This window comes from Centropristis striata, chromosome 7 (genome assembly GCF_030273125.1).
Source record: "Centropristis striata isolate RG_2023a ecotype Rhode Island chromosome 7, C.striata_1.0, whole genome shotgun sequence".
Classification (NCBI taxonomy): Eukaryota; Metazoa; Chordata; class Actinopteri; order Perciformes; family Serranidae; genus Centropristis; species Centropristis striata.
The window spans coordinates 192,781-211,770 of record NC_081523.1 but is presented as its reverse complement, the minus strand read 5'-3'; the positions used below and the strand labels follow the sequence as shown (position 1 = coordinate 211,770).

The 18,990-nt window shown below is 45.5% G+C and overlaps 2 protein-coding genes across 2 annotated transcripts; both read right to left on the bottom strand.

Annotated features, from left to right (window-relative positions):
- Nucleotides 1–822: 822 nt before the first annotated feature.
- p2rx4b (purinergic receptor P2X, ligand-gated ion channel, 4b) lies at nt 823–11,563 on the bottom strand. The gene is made up of 12 exons (XM_059337840.1): nt 9,342–11,563; nt 9,113–9,260; nt 8,030–8,101; nt 6,596–6,668; nt 6,422–6,518; nt 5,992–6,072; nt 5,765–5,906; nt 1,644–1,780; nt 1,468–1,561; nt 1,313–1,378; nt 1,134–1,235; nt 823–1,042 (listed from the first exon to the last, which is right to left on the bottom strand). The coding sequence occupies exons 1-11, from the start codon at nt 9,476–9,478 to the stop codon at nt 1,137–1,139; spliced, it is 1,146 nt and encodes a 381-aa protein (XP_059193823.1). The 5' UTR covers nt 9,479–11,563; the 3' UTR covers nt 823–1,042; nt 1,134–1,136.
- A 998-nt stretch (nt 11,564–12,561) lies between these two features.
- On the bottom strand, nt 12,562–16,965 carry LOC131975235 (zinc finger and BTB domain-containing protein 26-like). The gene is given in 4 exon segments (XM_059337839.1): nt 12,562–13,368; nt 13,370–14,285; nt 16,776–16,843; nt 16,902–16,965. Coding segments are annotated over 2 exon segments (1,353 nt in total). The 5' UTR covers nt 14,266–14,285; nt 16,776–16,843; nt 16,902–16,965; the 3' UTR covers nt 12,562–12,911.
- Nucleotides 16,966–18,990: the final 2,025 nt, after the last annotated feature.

The following is an 18,990-nucleotide window of genomic DNA, read 5'->3' as shown; positions in this document are numbered from 1 at the left end:
TAGCTACAAGATGCTAATCTCTCGTTAGCATTCGGCTTCTTCTTCTTCTCCTTCTGCTTCTTCTTCTTCTCCTTCTGCTTCTTCTTCTTCTTCGTGTTTTTGCGGTTGGCAGACCACCGCACAGGAGCATTACCGCCACCTACTGACTGAATGAGGAGCAGCAGACTGACAGAAATATAAACAGAAAATAAATAAATAAATAATGAATAATAATAATAAAATTTAGATAAATAAATGATTTAAGAGGAAAAGCGGGACCAATAATATCTATAATAGCACATTACAAAACAAATATAAATAATTAAATATATAACTAAATTCTCTCTATAAGTCCTGTTTCCCTCAGCTAATTCACCATTTGGGACCTCTAGAGAATTTTCAGCCATATTTGTCATTTTTCACTTTTGTTTTGGTAATAATTTTGGCTGTGATTCTGCAAATGACATGACTTTTGGAAGAAGGTTTTTTTTCTTGATATATTTTGTAAAATTTCAATTTTTCTAATGTGTTTATAATAATAATAATAATAATAATAATAATAATACACTGTGTACACATTTACTCCCCTTTCAGACCCTTCAGGCTGGACATGTCACCTCCAAAAAAATGCTATAAAAACTTTACAGATTAATATTTTTTCTACTTTTCCCCGCATAAACCTCTTAAACAACTTTTGCCCTGCTAAAAACTACCAAACATTCAAAACTTTTTAAGGATTTTAACCCTTCAAATGCCAGTTTGATTACATGATGTCATTGTTTTTCCATATAATAAAAGCTTTTTTTGGTCTTCTTCTTCTTCTTCTTCTTCTCTACTCCAAAGTTATACTGCCTCCGTGTGGTGCAGTAGATTATTATCTTTAAAATGTGATTTTTATTATAATTCATGAAATGATTTATAGTCATTCTTTAGGTTTACACAGTTAACCAGTTTTATTGAATGATTCGAATGATCTCTGTGTTGATGTGAAGTCGTTGGAGCAGGTTTGGATGTTTCCATGCTGATGTGACTAGTCTAGTCCACAGCTGGAGCCTGCTGACACCTGTATTATATATTAAAAACAGATTAGATATTATTATGTACTGTAAGCAGCGAGGATTGTAAGATGTGAAACTTAAGAATTGGTCACTTACTGGCTAAGAGTCGTCCTCACTCAGATATGTGACTTTTTGTTTGCTGTAAGTATTTCTTTTTCTCAAGCATGTCAACATGAACCAGTCAGACACCACAGGAACCTGCAGGGAAACACTGGCTATCATTACTTTTCCTACAAAAAAGCTTCATGGCTCATAAAGTGCAGGCATCAACTCACCAAACTGAGGAATGATAAAGCTGCACCCAAGTTCACTATGGTTGGTACAATTCCAAATTTTCCTGCCTGAAAGATAAAACAATGCTCGTCAAAGCAAAGTGAACACACATTTAGCTTTTCAAGAACTTTCAGTTTGAAGATGTTTTACGACTCACAATTCCGAATACAATGACGTCGAAGCGGATCCCGTACGCTTTGATCAACGTTCTACTTTCCTCTCCGTCTGGGCTCTTGTAGTATTTTGCAAACCTAAAAAGCAGTGTTTTTAATCGTTATTATATCTTTTAGCTGAATTCATTTATTAAAAATGATTTCTTTGAAATTGCTTCACCTAAAGTTGTATCCAAGAGCCACATTATTGACAGGATGTTTGCTGTCCAGCCTGCGGAAGCTGTACTTAGGGAAACATTTTCCTGCCCACCAGTCCAAGTCACAGCTCCAGTCAATGATAATACCAAGGACCCCCCCCTATAGGAACAGGACATAAACAGTCAATGATAATACCAAGGACCCCCCCCCTATAGGAACAGGACATAAACAGTCAATGATAATACCAAGGACCCCCCCCTATAGGAACAGGACATAAACAGTCAATGATAATACCAAGGACCCCCCCCTATAGGAACAGGACATAAACTGCTCCAGTCAATGATAATACCAAGGACCCCTCCCTATAGGAACAGGACATAAACAGTCAATGATAATACCAAGGACCCCTCCCTATAGGAACAGGACATAAACAGCTCCAGTCAATGATAATACCAAGGACCCCCCCCTATAGGAACAGGACATGAACAGCTCCAGTCAATGATAATACCAAGGACCCCCCCCTATAGGAACAGGACATAAACAGTCAATGATAATACCAAGGACCCCCCCCTATAGGAACAGGACATAAACAGTCAATGATAATACCAAGGACCCCCCCCTATAGGAACAGGACATAAACAGTCAATGATAATACCAAGGACCCCCCCCTATAGGAACAGGACATAAACAGTCAATGATAATACCAAGGACCCCCCCCTATAGGAACAGGACATAAACTGCTCCAGTCAATGATAATACCAAGGACCCCTCCCTATAGGAACAGGACATAAACAGTCAATGATAATACCAAGGACCCCTCCCTATAGGAACAGGACATAAACAGCTCCAGTCAATGATAATACCAAGGACCCCCCCCCCTATAGGAACAGGACATAAACAGTCAATGATAATACCAAGGACCCCCCCCCCTATAGGAACAGGACATAAACAGTCAATGATAATACCAAGGACCCCCCCCTATAGGAACAGGACATAAACAGTCAATGATAATACCAAGGACCCCCCCCTATAGGAACAGGACATAAACAGTCAATGATAATACCAAGGACCCCCCCCTATAGGAACAGGACATAAACAGTCAATGATAATACCAAGGACCCCCCCCTATAGGAACAGGACATAAACAGCTCCAGTCAATGATAATACCAAGGACCCCCCCCTATAGGAACAGGACATAAACAGCTCCAGTCAATGATAATACCAAGGACCCCCCCCTATAGGAACAGGACATAAACAGTCAATGATAATACCAAGGACCCCTCCCTATAGGAACAGGACATAAACAGTCAATGATAATACCAAGGACCCCCCCCCTATAGGAACAGGACATAAACAGCTCCAGTCAATGATAATACCAAGGACCCCCCCCCTATAGGAACAGGACATGAACAGCTCCAGTCAATGATAATACCAAGGACCCCCCCCCCCCTATAGGAACAGGACATGAACAGTCAATGATAATACTAAGGACCCCTCCCTATAGGAACAGGACATAAACAGCTCCAGTCAATGATAATACCAAGGACCCCCCCCTATAGGAACAGGACATAAACAGTCAATGATAATACCAAGGACCCCCCCCCTATAGGAACAGGACATAAACAGTCAATGATAATACCAAGGACCCCTCCCTATAGGAACAGGACATAAACAGTCAATGATAATACCAAGGACCCCCCCCCTATAGGAACAGGACATAAACAGCTCCAGTCAATGATAATACCAAGGACCCCCCCCCTATAGGAACAGGACATAAACAGTCAATGATAATACCAAGGACCCCCCCCTATAGGAACAGGACATAAACAGTCAATGATAATACCAAGGACCCCTCCCTATAGGAACAGGACATAAACAGCTCCAGTCAATGATAATACCAAGGACCCCTCCCTATAGGAACAGGACATAAACAGCTCCAGTCAATGATAATACCAAGGACCCCCCCCCCCCCCCCCCCCCCCTATAGGAACAGGACATAAACAGTCAATGATAATACCAAGGACCCCTCCCTATAGGAACAGGACATAAACAGCTCCAGTCAATGATGATACCAAGGACCCCTCCCTATAGGAACAGGACATAAACAGCTCCAGTCAATGATAATACCAAGGACCCCTCCCTATAGGAACAGGACATAAACAGCTCCAGTCAATGATAATACCAAGGACCCCTCCCTATAGGAACAGGACATGAACAGCTCCAGTCAATGATACCAAGGACCCCTCCCTATAGGAACAGGACATAAACAGCTCCAGTCAATGATAATACCAAGGACCCCTCCCTATAGGAACAGGACATAAACAGTCAATGATAATACCAAGGACCCCTCCCTATAGGAACAGGACATAAACAGCTCCAGTCAATGATAATACCAAGGACCCCCCCCCCTATAGGAACAGGACATAAACAGCTCCAGTCAATGATAATACCAAGGACCCCTCCCTATAGGAACAGGACATAAACAGTCAATGATAATACCAAGGACCCCTCCCTATAGGAACAGGACATAAACAGTCAATGATAATACCAAGGACCCCTCCCTATAGGAACAGGACATAAACAGCTCCAGTCAATGATAATACCAAGGACCCCCCCCCCCTATAGGAACAGGACATAAACAGCTCCAGTCAATGATAATACCAAGGACCCCCCCCCCTATAGGAACAGGACATAAACAGCTCCAGTCAATGATAATACCAAGGACCCCTCCCTATAGGAACAGGACATGAACAGCTCCAGTCAATGATACCAAGGACCCCTCCCTATAGGAACAGGACATAAACAGCTCCAGTCAATGATAATACCAAGGACCCCTCCCTATAGGAACAGGACATAAACAGTCAATGATAATACCAAGGACCCCTCCCTATAGGAACAGGACATAAACAGCTCCAGTCAATGATAATACCAAGGACCCCCCCCCCCCTATAGGAACAGGACATAAACAGCTCCAGTCAATGATAATACCAAGGACCCCCCCCCCCTATAGGAACAGGACATAAACAGCTCCAGTCAATGATAATACCAAGGACCCCTCCCTATAGGAACAGGACATAAACAGTCAATGATAATACCAAGGACCCCTCCCTATAGGAACAGGACATAAACAGCTCCAGTCAATGATAATACCAAGGACCCCTCCCTATAGGAACAGGACATAAACAGCTCCAGTCAATGATAATACCAAGGACCCCCCCCTATAGGAACAGGACATAAACAGTCAATGATAATACCAAGGACCCCCCCCTATAGGAACAGGACATAAACAGTCAATGATAATACCAAGGACCCCTCCCTATAGGAACAGGACATAAACAGTCAATGATAATACCAAGGACCCCTCCCTATAGGAACAGGACATAAACAGTCAATGATAATACCAAGGACCCCTCCCTATAGGAACAGGACATAAACAGTCAATGATAATACCAAGGACCCCCCCCTATAGGAACAGGACATGAACAGCTCCAGTCAATGATAATACCAAGGACCCCCCCCTATAGGAACAGGACATAAACTGCTCCAGTCAATGATAATACCAAGGACCCCTCCCTATAGGAACAGGACATAAACAGTCAATGATAATACCAAGGACCCCCCCCTATAGGAACAGGACATAAACTGCTCCAGTCAATGATAATACCAAGGACCCCCCCCCTATAGGAACAGGACATAAACAGTCAATGATAATACCAAGGACCCCTCCCTATAGGAACAGGACATAAACAGTCAATGATAATACCAAGGACCCCTCCCTATAGGAACAGGACATAAACAGTCAATGATAATACCAAGGACCCCTCCCTATAGGAACAGGACATAAACAGTCAATGATAATACCAAGGACCCCCCCCTATAGGAACAGGACATAAACTGCTCCAGTCAATGATAATACCAAGGACCCCCCCCTATAGGAACAGGACATAAACAGCTCCAGTCAATGATAATACCAAGGACCCCCCCCCTATAGGAACAGGACATAAACTGCTCCAGTCAATGATAATACCAAGGACCCCCCCCTATAGGAACAGGACATAACTCTTTAATCACTTTAAACCTGACAGCTGAACTTCGAGAGAGAGGCAAATTATAAATTGGTATCATATTTAATTCCAGTCATACTTTCACAGCCATTTCCTGAAATTCCTCTCCAGCCTCTGAAACGATGTCTCTCAGGCGGAATATGGGGCAGTGAGGGTCTGTTGACCGGTTGAATGTACACGTCTTCAGGTAAGAGGAGTTAATACGTGGCAGTATGTTTCTTCTGTGGGAGGAGAGAAGACATACATTAATACATTGGCTTACAATGAGACAGTATTTCTATAATCTGCCCTGATAACAACTCTGACCTGTGGACGTCAAACTTTGGGTACGTTATGCTGTTTTTGATCAACACCGTGAAGTTCTCTGCAGCAGCCAGCAGAGCAGCTCTGTGGAAACAACATGTCACACAGCCATATCTATATCATACCACTAAATAATTACTAAAACATTACTGATATACTCAGGGAGCTTAGTGTCTAGTTCCACTAAATACTAAAACATTACTGATATACTCACTCGCTTAGTGTCTAGTTCCACTAAATACTAAAACATTACTGATATACTCACTCAGGGAGCTTTGTGTCTAGTTCAACTAAATATTAAAACATTACTGATATACTCACTCAGGGAGCTTCGTGTCTAGTTCAACTAAATATTAAAACATTACTGATATACTCACTCAGGGAGCTTCGTGTCTAGTTCAACTAAATATTATAACATTACTGATATACTCACTCAGGGAGCTTCGTGTCTAGTTCAAGGGGGCACCATGAGACCACTTCACAGGTCCTGACAGTGGTGGAATAGTTCTCACACAGTCCCGTCTGAACACCTGAGAGGACAACCACCATCAGCATCATTTACAGCTGATTCAGTCAGACACATGAAGCCCCAGTGAGGACGGCCTACCGTTGCCCCGAGGGTCACTGAGTCCTTCCACACAGTCACAGTCATCCACACAGGAAGTGGACGGGTTTGGGAGCTGGAGGAGGAATCACCAGCGTTAATCTGACCTGCTAGACGACGCTACGCCTCGCCTAGTAAAGTTACTGGCCTTTTGGTTTCTGCTTATGATGTTTAACCCCTTAGTGTTCCTGCTAATTCACCTAAAAAACACTGAAAATGTGAATTGAAAGCTGTTGAATAGTTTAGAGTAAATCTGGTTTTGGTCACATCTGAAAGTTAAAAATAACTCACATCTAGAGTTTATAAAGAGTCAGAATAACTGTTGGTGCTGCTGTTATTGACTGATGGAAGCTGAAACTGTGTAAAATTTGTTTTTTACTGTCCGTCTAAATATTTTTGGTAAATAAAGGCAGATCATTACAGCTGGAAAACACAATGAGGTCAAATAATAAAATATGAACTTCTCCCAGTTCAAATTTGATGAAGATATCTAAAAAAAAGACTATTTTACACATGTTTTTACATTTATCATAATAATGATTATGATAATGTATTTATGGAGACTCCAATAGCGTCTCGGTAACCATGGTGACGGACCAAATGTCCAGACTCTTTGAACCCTGCAGCCTCCATCATTCAGGGCTCTAATGTTGCTGTTGTATCTTAAAATGTTAAAATGTGGTTTTAATCAATAGAATCACAAGAATCTGAGCTTTTCAATGATATGTAGCATGAATATCAACAGTGTTATAACAGCCACCATGTCCCATTTATAACGGTGAAGGAACACTAACAGGATATTAAAACAGATGTGGGAGCTTTAATGTTTCACCATCACCTTTTCATTTCATTGTGGCCATCCACTTCAGTGGAAATGTGGTTTCAGATTATATCAAGATTCTTTTAGGCACTTTTCATTTTTACAGCAGTCCATCCTAAGGTCGGCCAACATCTTTCCAAAAGTGAGGATTACATCATCTAATTCAGATACGTTTGAGTTTTGTACGATGGAAAATTGTGATGGACATTATTTTTTAAATGACACATTAGACTAAATGATCAATTGATTAATCGGGGCAGTAATTGATGGATTAATTTATAGAAAATCAACAGAAAATAGTAATTTTTCATTCAAAAATGAAAAAAAAAGCAGAAAATATTGACAGTATTTCAGATGTGGAGATTCTCTGTTTCTCTCTGATATTAAACTAAATATCTTTGGGTTCCAGAGTGACACAACCAGATATTTAAAGTCATCACCAGTTTATGACTTTTTATGCACCAAATGATTTGAGTTACAACCGTAAAAGATACAGAAAACTGTGATGACATGAATCACCACAGCATGTTGACTGTAAACATTATTATTCTATATTATTTATGTTATTTTACATGATGAAAGTTAAATGATTCTGTGATGTTGAATCAGTGACTCACCTCAGAACAACGTGACTGAGTCTGACGAGGAGTAACGACCATGTTGGTTAAAACAAAGAACGAGTTTTCTCCCTGTTAGGAAGAACACGATGACACATATCAGGGCAATAAAAACAGTTATTATAGTGTAGATACTATGATGATGAGTGATCATTAAAGATGGAATATGAACGTAAACTTTAGCGAGCTCAACAAAACCTCAATCCTCACACTGATTCTTGTTTTACAACAAGCTTTTGTGCATTTTGCCATATTTGCATTTTCTCTGTCCTTCGCCTGCTTTTTTCATATCTTCATGCCCAGAGATACCATGCCATGAAAAAAAGAATATATATATATATATAGATAGATAGATAGATAGATAGATAGATAGATAGATAGATAGATAGATAGATAGATAGATAGATAGATAGATAGATAGATAGATAGATAGATAGATAGATAGATAGATAGATAGATAGATAGATAGATAGATAGATAGATAGATAGATAGATAGATAGATAGATAGATAGATAGATAGATAGATAGATAGATAGATCTCAAGTTTATACTTAAATCCAAAGTTTACACTGACGGTTTATGTAAAGAGATGAACCAGCGTCTGTTCTTTTAAAACTCTAATGGAAATGTTTTATTCTGCTTTTATTGAGTCTTTCCTTTAATGTTTCTGTTGGTTTGGATCTCAGTCTAAAAAACAAAACTAACTGGGTCAAATGTTCAGGCTGAGTTGTAAAATAATACTAATCTTCATCAGCCGTATGAAGAAAGCTCATCTCTTGGTTGTGAGTCTATGAACCCTTCATGCTGCTTCCTGCAGTTTCTAAATGCACCAACAGGTCCAGCTTCTCTTGTTTATCTGGTTTTACTCCAAACAAACAGTGATGTTCTTCTATCATCTTCTGGGTTTAACAGTGAGAAGATGGTGAACTGTGTTGTTTGTTCTAGTGCTCTTGTGTCTATGTTGTACTTGTATTTCATGTATTTCATGTCTTATACTGCTGTCTGTACATCAAATGGCCCCCTGGGACATTAAAGTTTGACCTTATTCCTTGAGGTGTGTGTGTGTGTGTGTGTTTAAATACCTGAGAGGGAATAACATAATCAGCCACGTCCCAGAAGCGCGGCTCCGTGTCCGATGTGTTGGTGAAGGCGAAGCCTTTGACTTTGGTGGTGACGCTGCTGATGACGGAGTCTGTGTCCTGGTAGGCTTTCTGCACCACACACACATACCTGCACATCACAGCAGTAACTAGTTATAACAGGCTTCATGAACAGTTCAGCTTCATAGACACATTTAAACCGGTTCCTTACCCCACCACATACAGCACCACCAGGAGCTGGCTCAGCCTGAAGACTAACCCTACTCCAACGTGTGGAATAAGCAGCGTTCTTGGTGTTTCATAATCAAAGACATAGTGCAGAAAGCTTCGGCAGGACGTGTTGCTCATGGCTGCAGCAGCAAACTCCACTGAGAGTAACGGTGAGGGGACGATAGGCTCTTATTCAAATCTTTGTATTCAAATCAGCTCTGGCTCTAGTGGACACGCTAACTGGAGGCTGGACAGCAGCTCTCTGTTGGTCCTGTTAGTGTCAGAGGACCCAGTTCACAGAGAACCACTTCTGATCTTTGCACCACTGACAAACAACTCCAGAGAACCTAAAACACATTAAGATGACAGGAAGTCAGCAAATATACCTGCATCCTTTCACTGCTGCCTCCGCTGAATATTTGAAGCATTTCATCAGTATGCATGTGGTAAAAGATACAGACTCCTGTAGAAATGACTCAAAGAATATCTGGCTGCAGGATTATAGGACCGGACATGTAGAGTCCATGTTAATACTTCAGCAGTGAGACTATCAGGACATGATACTTGGATATGAACTAATATTTAGAGTCCTCTGTCTAACACATCACCGGCTCTCGTCTCAACGGTCCACGTGTCTCTGAGAGGAACAGTCAGATAAACATGCAAACTGCTCTGTCCTCTAGTAATCTCTTCATTCTTCTGAAGATAATCAAACAATAATCATTTGTTAGAACATTTGCATGCCTCTTCCAGAGACTGCTGACTCTGTTAGAAGGGATCAAGCATCAACTCAAACTTTATTCTTCTCTTCCAGCCTCCAACAACCTGGATTCATAAAAAGTCTGAAAACTTTTGAAATAAACTCAAGTGGAAACTGAACTGTCATACAAAGTCTAACTGCACAAACTACTTTTGTGGTTGAAATTGAATTATAACTAAAAAATAAACTCCTTGATTTGTTTTATCGTGTGAAAAAGTTTTAGATTTCAATTTTGCTTTATTTCACAGAAATATTGATATGAAAATTGCAGCAACTACAAAATCAAACTCCAGATTTGATAGTGAAATTATTATCTAGATAGTGATTAATTTATAAAAAAGTGAGGAAAAAAAACTAAAATATAACATTACTTTATAACATTAAGTCTTCAATAGTTGAATATATTTTTAAAAAACTTTTAAAGAATCAATCTGAAAATGTTTATTCACTGAAAACTAAATATAAAAGCTGAAAGAAGACATCAACATTATAGTTCCTGCTCTCTGTTTATCATCACTATTAGAACCTTTTACAGCAAAACCAGAGACAGGAGCTATGTTTTTGGGGTCAAAGGTCAAATAAATCATGATTTTTGAGCATATAAATGACATCATCAACACATTTGGCTGCCAGTTAAAACACGTTAAAGAACTTTAAAGCCGTTTTTCTCTGTTTAACTCTTTGTTACTTACTGCAGTTAGACTCTGCAGGGCTGAATACAATGACAGCTTATGTATAATTTAAACTAATAACCTTAATTGTTTACTGTAAAAACATTTGATGCCTTCAACATGTTGAATAAAACGTAGTCGCTGCACTCTGAGTCACAATAAGAATACTTGAAACAAACACTGAATGAGTCTATTTTTAATTTCATAACACACTGACTTCCATGAACAAACACGATGTAACTTTGGTCCGATAGTACCTCAGATATAAAGTCTGTAGAAAAGAACCGGTTCAGTCACATTGTAGACACTTTGGCATCCCGTTCAATAAAATCTTTCTTCGACCTCCTTCAAGTTTCTTTTAGTGATGAAGTCCATGATGTCATAAGAAAGACTACAGTAGACTGTATACACAATATACATATGGATAGTTTATCTGCTTTCATGTTTTGTTTTTTTAGATCGGACTACATAGACACAGACATGTTAGTTCATCAATAAAACTAATGAAGTACAGTCATTACATTTTGTGTTTCAGTGCTGAATTTTCAAGTATGATATGAAGGCAACTACAACAAACTGTAGAACAAAATAAAACAGTCCACTGGGGACAATGAAGCTACAGTGAAATGTGGACCAAGAAAAGTCCTTCCAGGTCTGTCGCCAGTTAAAGCATCAGGATCATCTGGCTCTGATAGCCAGCTGATAGCCAGCTGACAGCCAGCTGACAGCCAGCTGACAGCCAGCTGATAGCCAGCTGATAGCCAGCTGACAGCCAGCTGATAGCCAGCTGATAGCCAGCTGATAGCCAGCTGACAGCCAGCTGACAGCCAGCTGACAGCCAGCTGATAGCCAGCTGATAGCCAGCTGATAGCCAGCTGACAGCCAGCTGACAGCCAGCTGATAGCCAGCTGACAGCCAGCTGATAGCCAGCTGATAGCCAGCTGATAGCCAGCTGATAGCCAGCTGATAGCCAGCTGACAGCCAGCTGATAGCCAGCTGATAGCCAGCTGATAGCCAGCTGATAGCCAGCATTAGCCAGCTGATAGCCAGCTGATAGCCAGCTGACAGCCAGCTGACAGCCAGCTGATAGCCAGCATTAGCCAGCTGATAGCCAGCTGATAGCCAGCTGACAGCCAGCTGACAGCCAGCTGATAGCCAGCTGACAGCCAGCTGATAGCCAGCTGATAGCCAGCTGATAGCCAGCTGACAGCCAGCTGATAGCCAGCTGATAGCCAGCTGATAGCCAGCATTAGCCAGCTGATAGCCAGCTGATAGCCAGCTGATAGCCAGCTGACAGCCAGCTGATAGCCAGCTGATAGCCAGCATTAACCAGCTGATAGCCAGCTGATAGCCAGCTGACAGCCAGCTGACAGCCAGCTGATAGCCAGCATTAGCCAGCTGATAGCCAGCTGATAGCCAGCTGATAGCCAGCTGATAGCCAGCTGATAGCCAGCTGACAGCCAGCTGACAGCCAGCTGATAGCCAGCTGACAGCCAGCTGATAGCCAGCTGATAGCCAGCTGACAGCCAGCTGACAGCCAGCTGAAAGCCAGCTGATAGCCAGCTGATAGCCAGCTGATAGCCAGCTGACAGCCAGCTGACAGCCAGCTGATAGCCAGCTGATAGCCAGCTGATAGCCAGCTGACAGCCAGCTGACAGCCAGCTGACAGCTGGCTGTCAGCTGGCTGTCAGCTGGCTGTCAGCTGGCTATCAGCTGACAGCCAGCTGACAGCCAGCTGATAGCCAGCTGACAGCCAGCTGATAGCCAGCTGATAGCCAGCTGATAGCCAGCTGACAGCCAGCTGACAGCCAGCTGACAGCCAGCTGATAGCCAGCTGACAGCCAGCTGACAGCCAGCTGACAGCCAGCTGATAGCCAGCTGATAGCCAGCTGATAGCCAGCATTAGACAGCCGTGATCCAGCTGAAACCGTCTTCGACTGATAAACTTATTCAAGATGAAGAAGTTCCATCTGAGGCAGTCTGCATCGTTTAACCCGTTCAAGCCGGGAAAGAGGATACGTCGTTTTGTAGTTTTTGTAGTTTTTCCACCTATTTTCAGTCTCTTGGCCAATGAAATGCATCAGAATCCATGTGGGAGTGTCCCAATGCATCATGGGACTTTCATCATGGCGGAGGACGACTATAGCGGCGGGAGCTCAGATATAACCGATATTTGGCCAAAGTCGTAGTCCAGCGCGCCGTCGTGCAGGCTGGCCTCGTTGGCGTTGTCGAAGCTGTTCTTCCCGTGGATCTGCTTCAGGTGTTTGCGGAGAACCGGCTTGTGAGCGAACACCATGTCGCAGTAGTTGCAGCGGTGCGGCTTGTCTCCACTGTGCAGGTTCAGATGATCCAGCAGAGAACACTTCTGGGTGAAGGTCTTCCCGCAGATCTTACACTGGAAGGGCTTGATGCCGGCGTGGACGCGCATGTGGCGGTGCAGGTTTCCTTTCTGCGTGAAGGTCTTCCCGCACAGCAGACACATGAAGAGCTTGTGCATCTTCAGGTGGTTGGCGTAGTTCTCCAGCTGGCGGAAGACGCGGGAGCACTTGGGGCACTGGTGGTACCACTGGAGAGGCTTGTCGTAGCTCCTCTGGTGCACCAGGTGTTTCTCTGCCGGAGGGAAGGGGGGGGGGGGGGCTGAGCGGGTAGCCGGCCACGCCCGGCGCCGCCAGGTCGCTGCCGCGGCTGTCCACCGTGGAGTTGATGAGCGAGTGCTGCGGCTCGGGGGAGCGCAGCGCCGGAGGAGGGCTGCTGGGGAACGCCGCCGCGTCACACACCGTCTCCACCTTCACGATGGTGATGTCACTCTCACCTGGCTTCACACGCCGGCCCAACGCCTGCTGGGAGGACACGGGCTGCATGATCACATCTTCATCTTCATCATCTTCGTTGTCATCGTCGTCGTTGTTGTCGTCCCCGACCGGCATCACCTCCTCCTCCTCCTCCTCCTCCTCCTCCTCCTCCTCCTCCTGATGGACAGTCCCAGCCTGAGGCAGCTCCTGCTCTCTCTGGCTCTGGGAGGAGGAGCCCTGCTCCTTCTCCTCCTTCTTCTCCTTCTTCTCCTTCTTCAGACCCAGGTCCAGCTCCAGCTTGTGGGCCGGCAGAGGCCTGATGAACTTGCTGAGGGCCTGGGTGCACTGCTCCACGATGTGGCCCATCTGGAGGAAGCTGGCCACCGTCAGGTAGTGGACCAGCTCCAGCTCCGGGAACTCCAGGTGTCCCGTGTAGCAGGAGAGCAGCAGCTGCCGGCCCACCTCCGCCTCCTGGATCATGGAGATCTGCACCTCCCTGGAGTCCTGCTGGAGGATGAACTGGTCCCTCAGGAAGGAGGAGCCGGCAGCAAACACCACCTTGTGACCCGGGACCTCCAGCTGGTTGATGCGCACGGTGACATCACAGAAGCGCCTCTGATGCCGCAGCAGGTTCATCTTCTGCAGCATCGAGTCTCCGAACGTGGAGAAGTGGAACTGCAGGATCACCTGGTTCTGGGCCATGGTGGACCACGCAGCAGCACCTGTAGACCACAAACACACTGCCATAAACCGCCTAAACCAGGGGGGGCAACAAGAGGCCCGGGGCCACATACGGCCCGCACCCTCACTTCAAGAGGCCCTCAGTACAACTACTCATAACTTCTAATTTACAATAATTCTCTGTACTGTTTTAGTGTTATTATTATTACCGTCGTTTTTATTATTGTTCTTATTTGTAATTGTTTTATTGTTTATTATTACTATCATTGCTGTTTTATTATTATTGTTTTGTTTTTAATTGTTTATTGTAAGGTGACCCTGAGAGTCCTGAAAGGCCCCTTTAAATAAAATGCATTATTATTATTATTATTATTAACTACATGCATTTGAGCATGAAATCTTTAAGTTCAGTGTAAAAATGCACTAAATGACTTCTTGTATTAATGTTGTTCTGCTGTTCTTGCAGTGAAAAAAAAGAAATCACAGTAAGTGTTTATTTTTTATTTGCTTCAAACCTTTAGTATTCCTATTTATACTGTTAAACATGCATTTTAGCATGAAATATGTTAAGTTACTGCACTGTAAACATGTTTGAAATGTCAGTTTCATCATCTCTGGTTAGTGCTGCTGCTATCTGTGGCCCTGTGGTGGTGAACATGATAAACTGAGGCCCTGCAGCATTAAGTTACCCACCTCTGGTCTAAACAGCTACACACTATAAATAAGATGAATTTATATTTCTCCTTAACTTCTGATTGCAGCCAGAATAAACATTGAGGAAAGAGCTCCAGGGGTCACAAAGGGCCCAGAAACCACTGGCTGCCCCCTCTGGAGGAACTTTACTACCAAATATAGTTCATGACTCGACATACGGTTCAGGACAAATACAAACACTTTTTACCATTTAAAGTATTTTAATGCCATGAGGGACTCCAATGTGTTTGTTTTTTCCCTCTTTTATATTTTTACTATTTATTCATTTAGCATTTATTTTTAATATTTCACTGACAGGACTGCACATGATTTTAACTGGAGATCATTTAAATTCAAGTTAAAGAGCTAATTTATTCAACTCCATTTGTCATCGTCATGAAACCTCGAGGAGAGGCTGAAACTTTGTCTAAGTGTTTGTAAGTTAGCCGTTAATCAAACACAATAAAGTTTCAATATATTTTCTGAAATAGTCACTTGTCAGTCAGACGTTCATTCCCTCCAACAGCTGCTAAAAAACATGTAATTAAAGGAACATCTAAAAAAATAGAATATCATGAACAAGTTCAATATTCAATCATTTCAGAAACTCATACATTATATAGATTAATTACACAGAGTGAAATATTTCAAGCTTGTTTTTCCAGGCTGCTCCGCTTTCCTGCCACATGCCATCACACTGTACAATAACAGATAATAGTTATAATAATATAATATAATAGTTCTTTATGCACACTGTTCATTGCACCTTATTTGTTTCATAGCACCAACATTTTATACTGTATATTCATATTTATTCTGCACTGGAATTTACTCCTTAATACATACTCCTTCTTTAGACACTTTATTTTTACATTACATTTTATTGTATTTTAATATTTTATTGCTTGAAGTATGTCTAGGTTGTTGTTTTTATTTCATTGTGTTGTTATTGTCTCTGTGTGTAATGCTGCTGCTGCACTGTAGTTTCCCAGCTTGGGATAAATAAAGTCTATCTATCTATCTATCTATCTATCTATCTATCTATCTATCTCTCTATCTCTCTCTATCTGTCTGTCTGTCTGTCAGATGTTGAGATGTTTAAACATCTCCTCTGTTTCTGTTTCTGTGTTTCTGTGGAAACAGACAGAAATGTTAAACTGCCTGAAAACCTGAAGCAGGTTTGGCCTCCGTGTTAGCTTAGTTTAGCGCTAGCATGGTCCGTGTTAGCTTAGCGCTAGCATGGACCGTGTTAGCTTAGTTTAGCGCTAGCATGGACCGTGTTAGCTTAGTTTAGCGCTAGCATGGTCCGTGTTAGCTTAGCGCTAGCATGGTCCGTGTTAGCTTAGCTTAGCATGGACCGTGTTAGCTTAGTTTAGCGCTAGCATGGACCGTGTTAGCTTAGTTTAACGCTAGCATGGACCGTGTTAGCTTAGCGCTAGCATGGACCGTGTTAGCTTAGCGCTAGCATGGACCGTGTTAGCTTAGCGCTAGCATGGACCGTGTTAGCTTAGCGCTAGCATGGACCGTGTTAGCTTAGTTTAGCGCTAGCATGGACCGTGTTAGCTTAGTTTAGCGCTAGCATGGACCGTGTTAGCTTAGTTTAGCGCTAGCATGGACCGTGTTAGCTTAGCGCTAGCATGGACCGTGTTGTGCAGCACAGAGTTCATGTTGAATTAAATGATTGTTTTCTATCGTTATCTAATAATCAATGATAAACCTCCATGTTGCTGTTAGCCTCTCTGTAGCTAACAGGCTGCTAACATGCTAACAGGCTGCTACCTGCTGGATATAGCTGCACACCTGTTCACCTGTATGGAGCTATAGTCTAATATATGTACCTGAGCTGCTGCACTGGTCCGAGGAGCTGGATCCGCTACAGAGAGCTGCTGCTCCGGTCCTCCGGTCCTCCGGTCCTCCGGTCCGCTACAGAGAGCTGCTGCTCCGGTCCTCCGGTCCTCCGGTCCGCTACAGAGAGCTGCTGCTCCGGTCCTCCGGTCCTCCGGTCCTCCGGTCCGCTACAGAGAGCTGCTGCTCCGGTCCTCCGGTCCTCCGGTCCTCCGGTCCGCTACAGAGAGCTGCTGCTCCGGTCCTCCGCTCCTCCGGTCCTCCGGTCCGCTACAGAGAGCTGCTGCTCCGGTCCTCCGGTCCTCCGGTCCTCCGGTCCGCTACAGAGAGCTGCTGCTCCGGTCCTCCGGTCCTCCGCTCCTCCGGTCCTCCGGTCCGCTACAGAGAGCTGCTGCTCCGGTCCTCCGGTCCTCCGGTCCGCTACAGAGAGCTGCTGCTCCGGTCCTCCGGTCCTCCGGTCCGCTACAGAGAGCTGCTGCTCCGGTCCTCCGGTCCTCCGGTCCTCCGGTCCGCTACAGAGAGCTGCTGCTCCGGTCCTCCGGTCCTCCGGTCCTCCGGTCCGCTACAGAGAGCTGCTGCTCCGGTCCTCCGGTCCCCTGCTGCTGCTCGGCTCCGTGTCTCTGTCCGGGAAATGAAGCAGCTGCTCCGGATGCAGAAATAAAGCTCCAGGACCGGACACAAAGATATCTCCTGGGGGCCACAGACCTTCAGTCCTGGGGGCCACAGACCATCATCAGTCCTGGGGGGCCACAGACCATCAGTCCTGGGGGGCCACAGACCTTCAGTCCTGGGGGGCCACAGACCATCATCAGTCCTGGGGGGCCACAGACCTTCAGTCCTGGGGGGCCACAGACCATCATCAGTCCTGGGGGCCACAGACCACCATCAGTCCTGGGGGGCCACAGACCTTCAGTCCTGGGGGGCCACAGACCACCATCAGTCCTGGGGGCCACAGACCTTCAGTCCTGGGGGCCACAGACCATCATCAGTCCTGGGGGGCCACAGACCATCAGTCCTGGGGGGCCACAGACCTTCAGTCCTGGGGGGCCACAGACCATCATCAGTCCTGGGGGGCCACAGACCTTCAGTCCTGGGGGGCCACAGACCATCATCAGTCCTGGGGGCCACAGACCACCATCAGTCCTGGGGGGCCACAGACCTTCAGTCCTGGGGGGCCACAGACCACCATCAGTCCTGGGGGGCCACAGACCTTCAGTCCTGGGGGGCCACAGACCACCACCAGTCCTGGGAGGCCACAGACCACCATCAGTCCTGGGGGGCCACAGACCTTCAGTCCTGGGGGGCCACAGACCACCACCAGTCCTGGGAGGCCACAGACCACCTTCAGTCCGGGGGGCCACAGACCTTCAGTCCTGGGGGGCCACAGACCACCACCAGTCCTGGGGGGCCACAGACCACCTTCAGTCCGGGGGGCCACAGACCTTCAGTCCTGGGGGCCACAGACCACCATCAGTCCTGGGGGGCCACAGACCATCATCAGTCCTGGGGGGCCACAGACCTTCAGTCCTGGGGGGCCACAGACCACCATCAGTCCTGGGAGGCCACAGACCACCATCAGTCCTGGGGGGCCACAGACCACCTTCAGTCCGGGGGGCCACAGACCTTCAGTCCTGGGGGGCCACAGACCACCACCAGTCCTGGGGGGCCACAGACCACCTTCAGTCCGGGGGGCCACAGACCTTCAGTCCTGGGGGCCACAGACCACCATCAGTCCTGGGGGGCCACAGACCACCATCAGCCCTGGGGGGCCACAGACCTTCAGTCCTGGGGGCCACAGACCACCTTCAGTCCGGGGGGCCACAGACCTTCAGTCCTGGGGGGCCACAGACCACCACCAGTCCTGGGGGGCCACAGACCACCTTCAGTCCGGGGGGCCACAGACCTTCAGTCCTGGGGGCCACAGACCACCATCAGTCCTGGGGGGCCACAGACCACCATCAGCCCTGGGGGGCCACAGACCATCAGTCCTGGGGGCCACAGACCACCATCAGTCCTGGGGGCCACAGACCATCAGTCCTGGGGGGCCACAGACCATCATCAGTCCTGGGGGGCCACAGACCTTCAGTCCTGGGGGGCCACAGACCACCATCAGTCCTGGGGGCCACAGACCATCAGTCCTGGGGGGCCACAGACCTTCAGTCCTGGGGGCCACAGACCACCATCAGCCCTGGGGGGCCACAGACCACC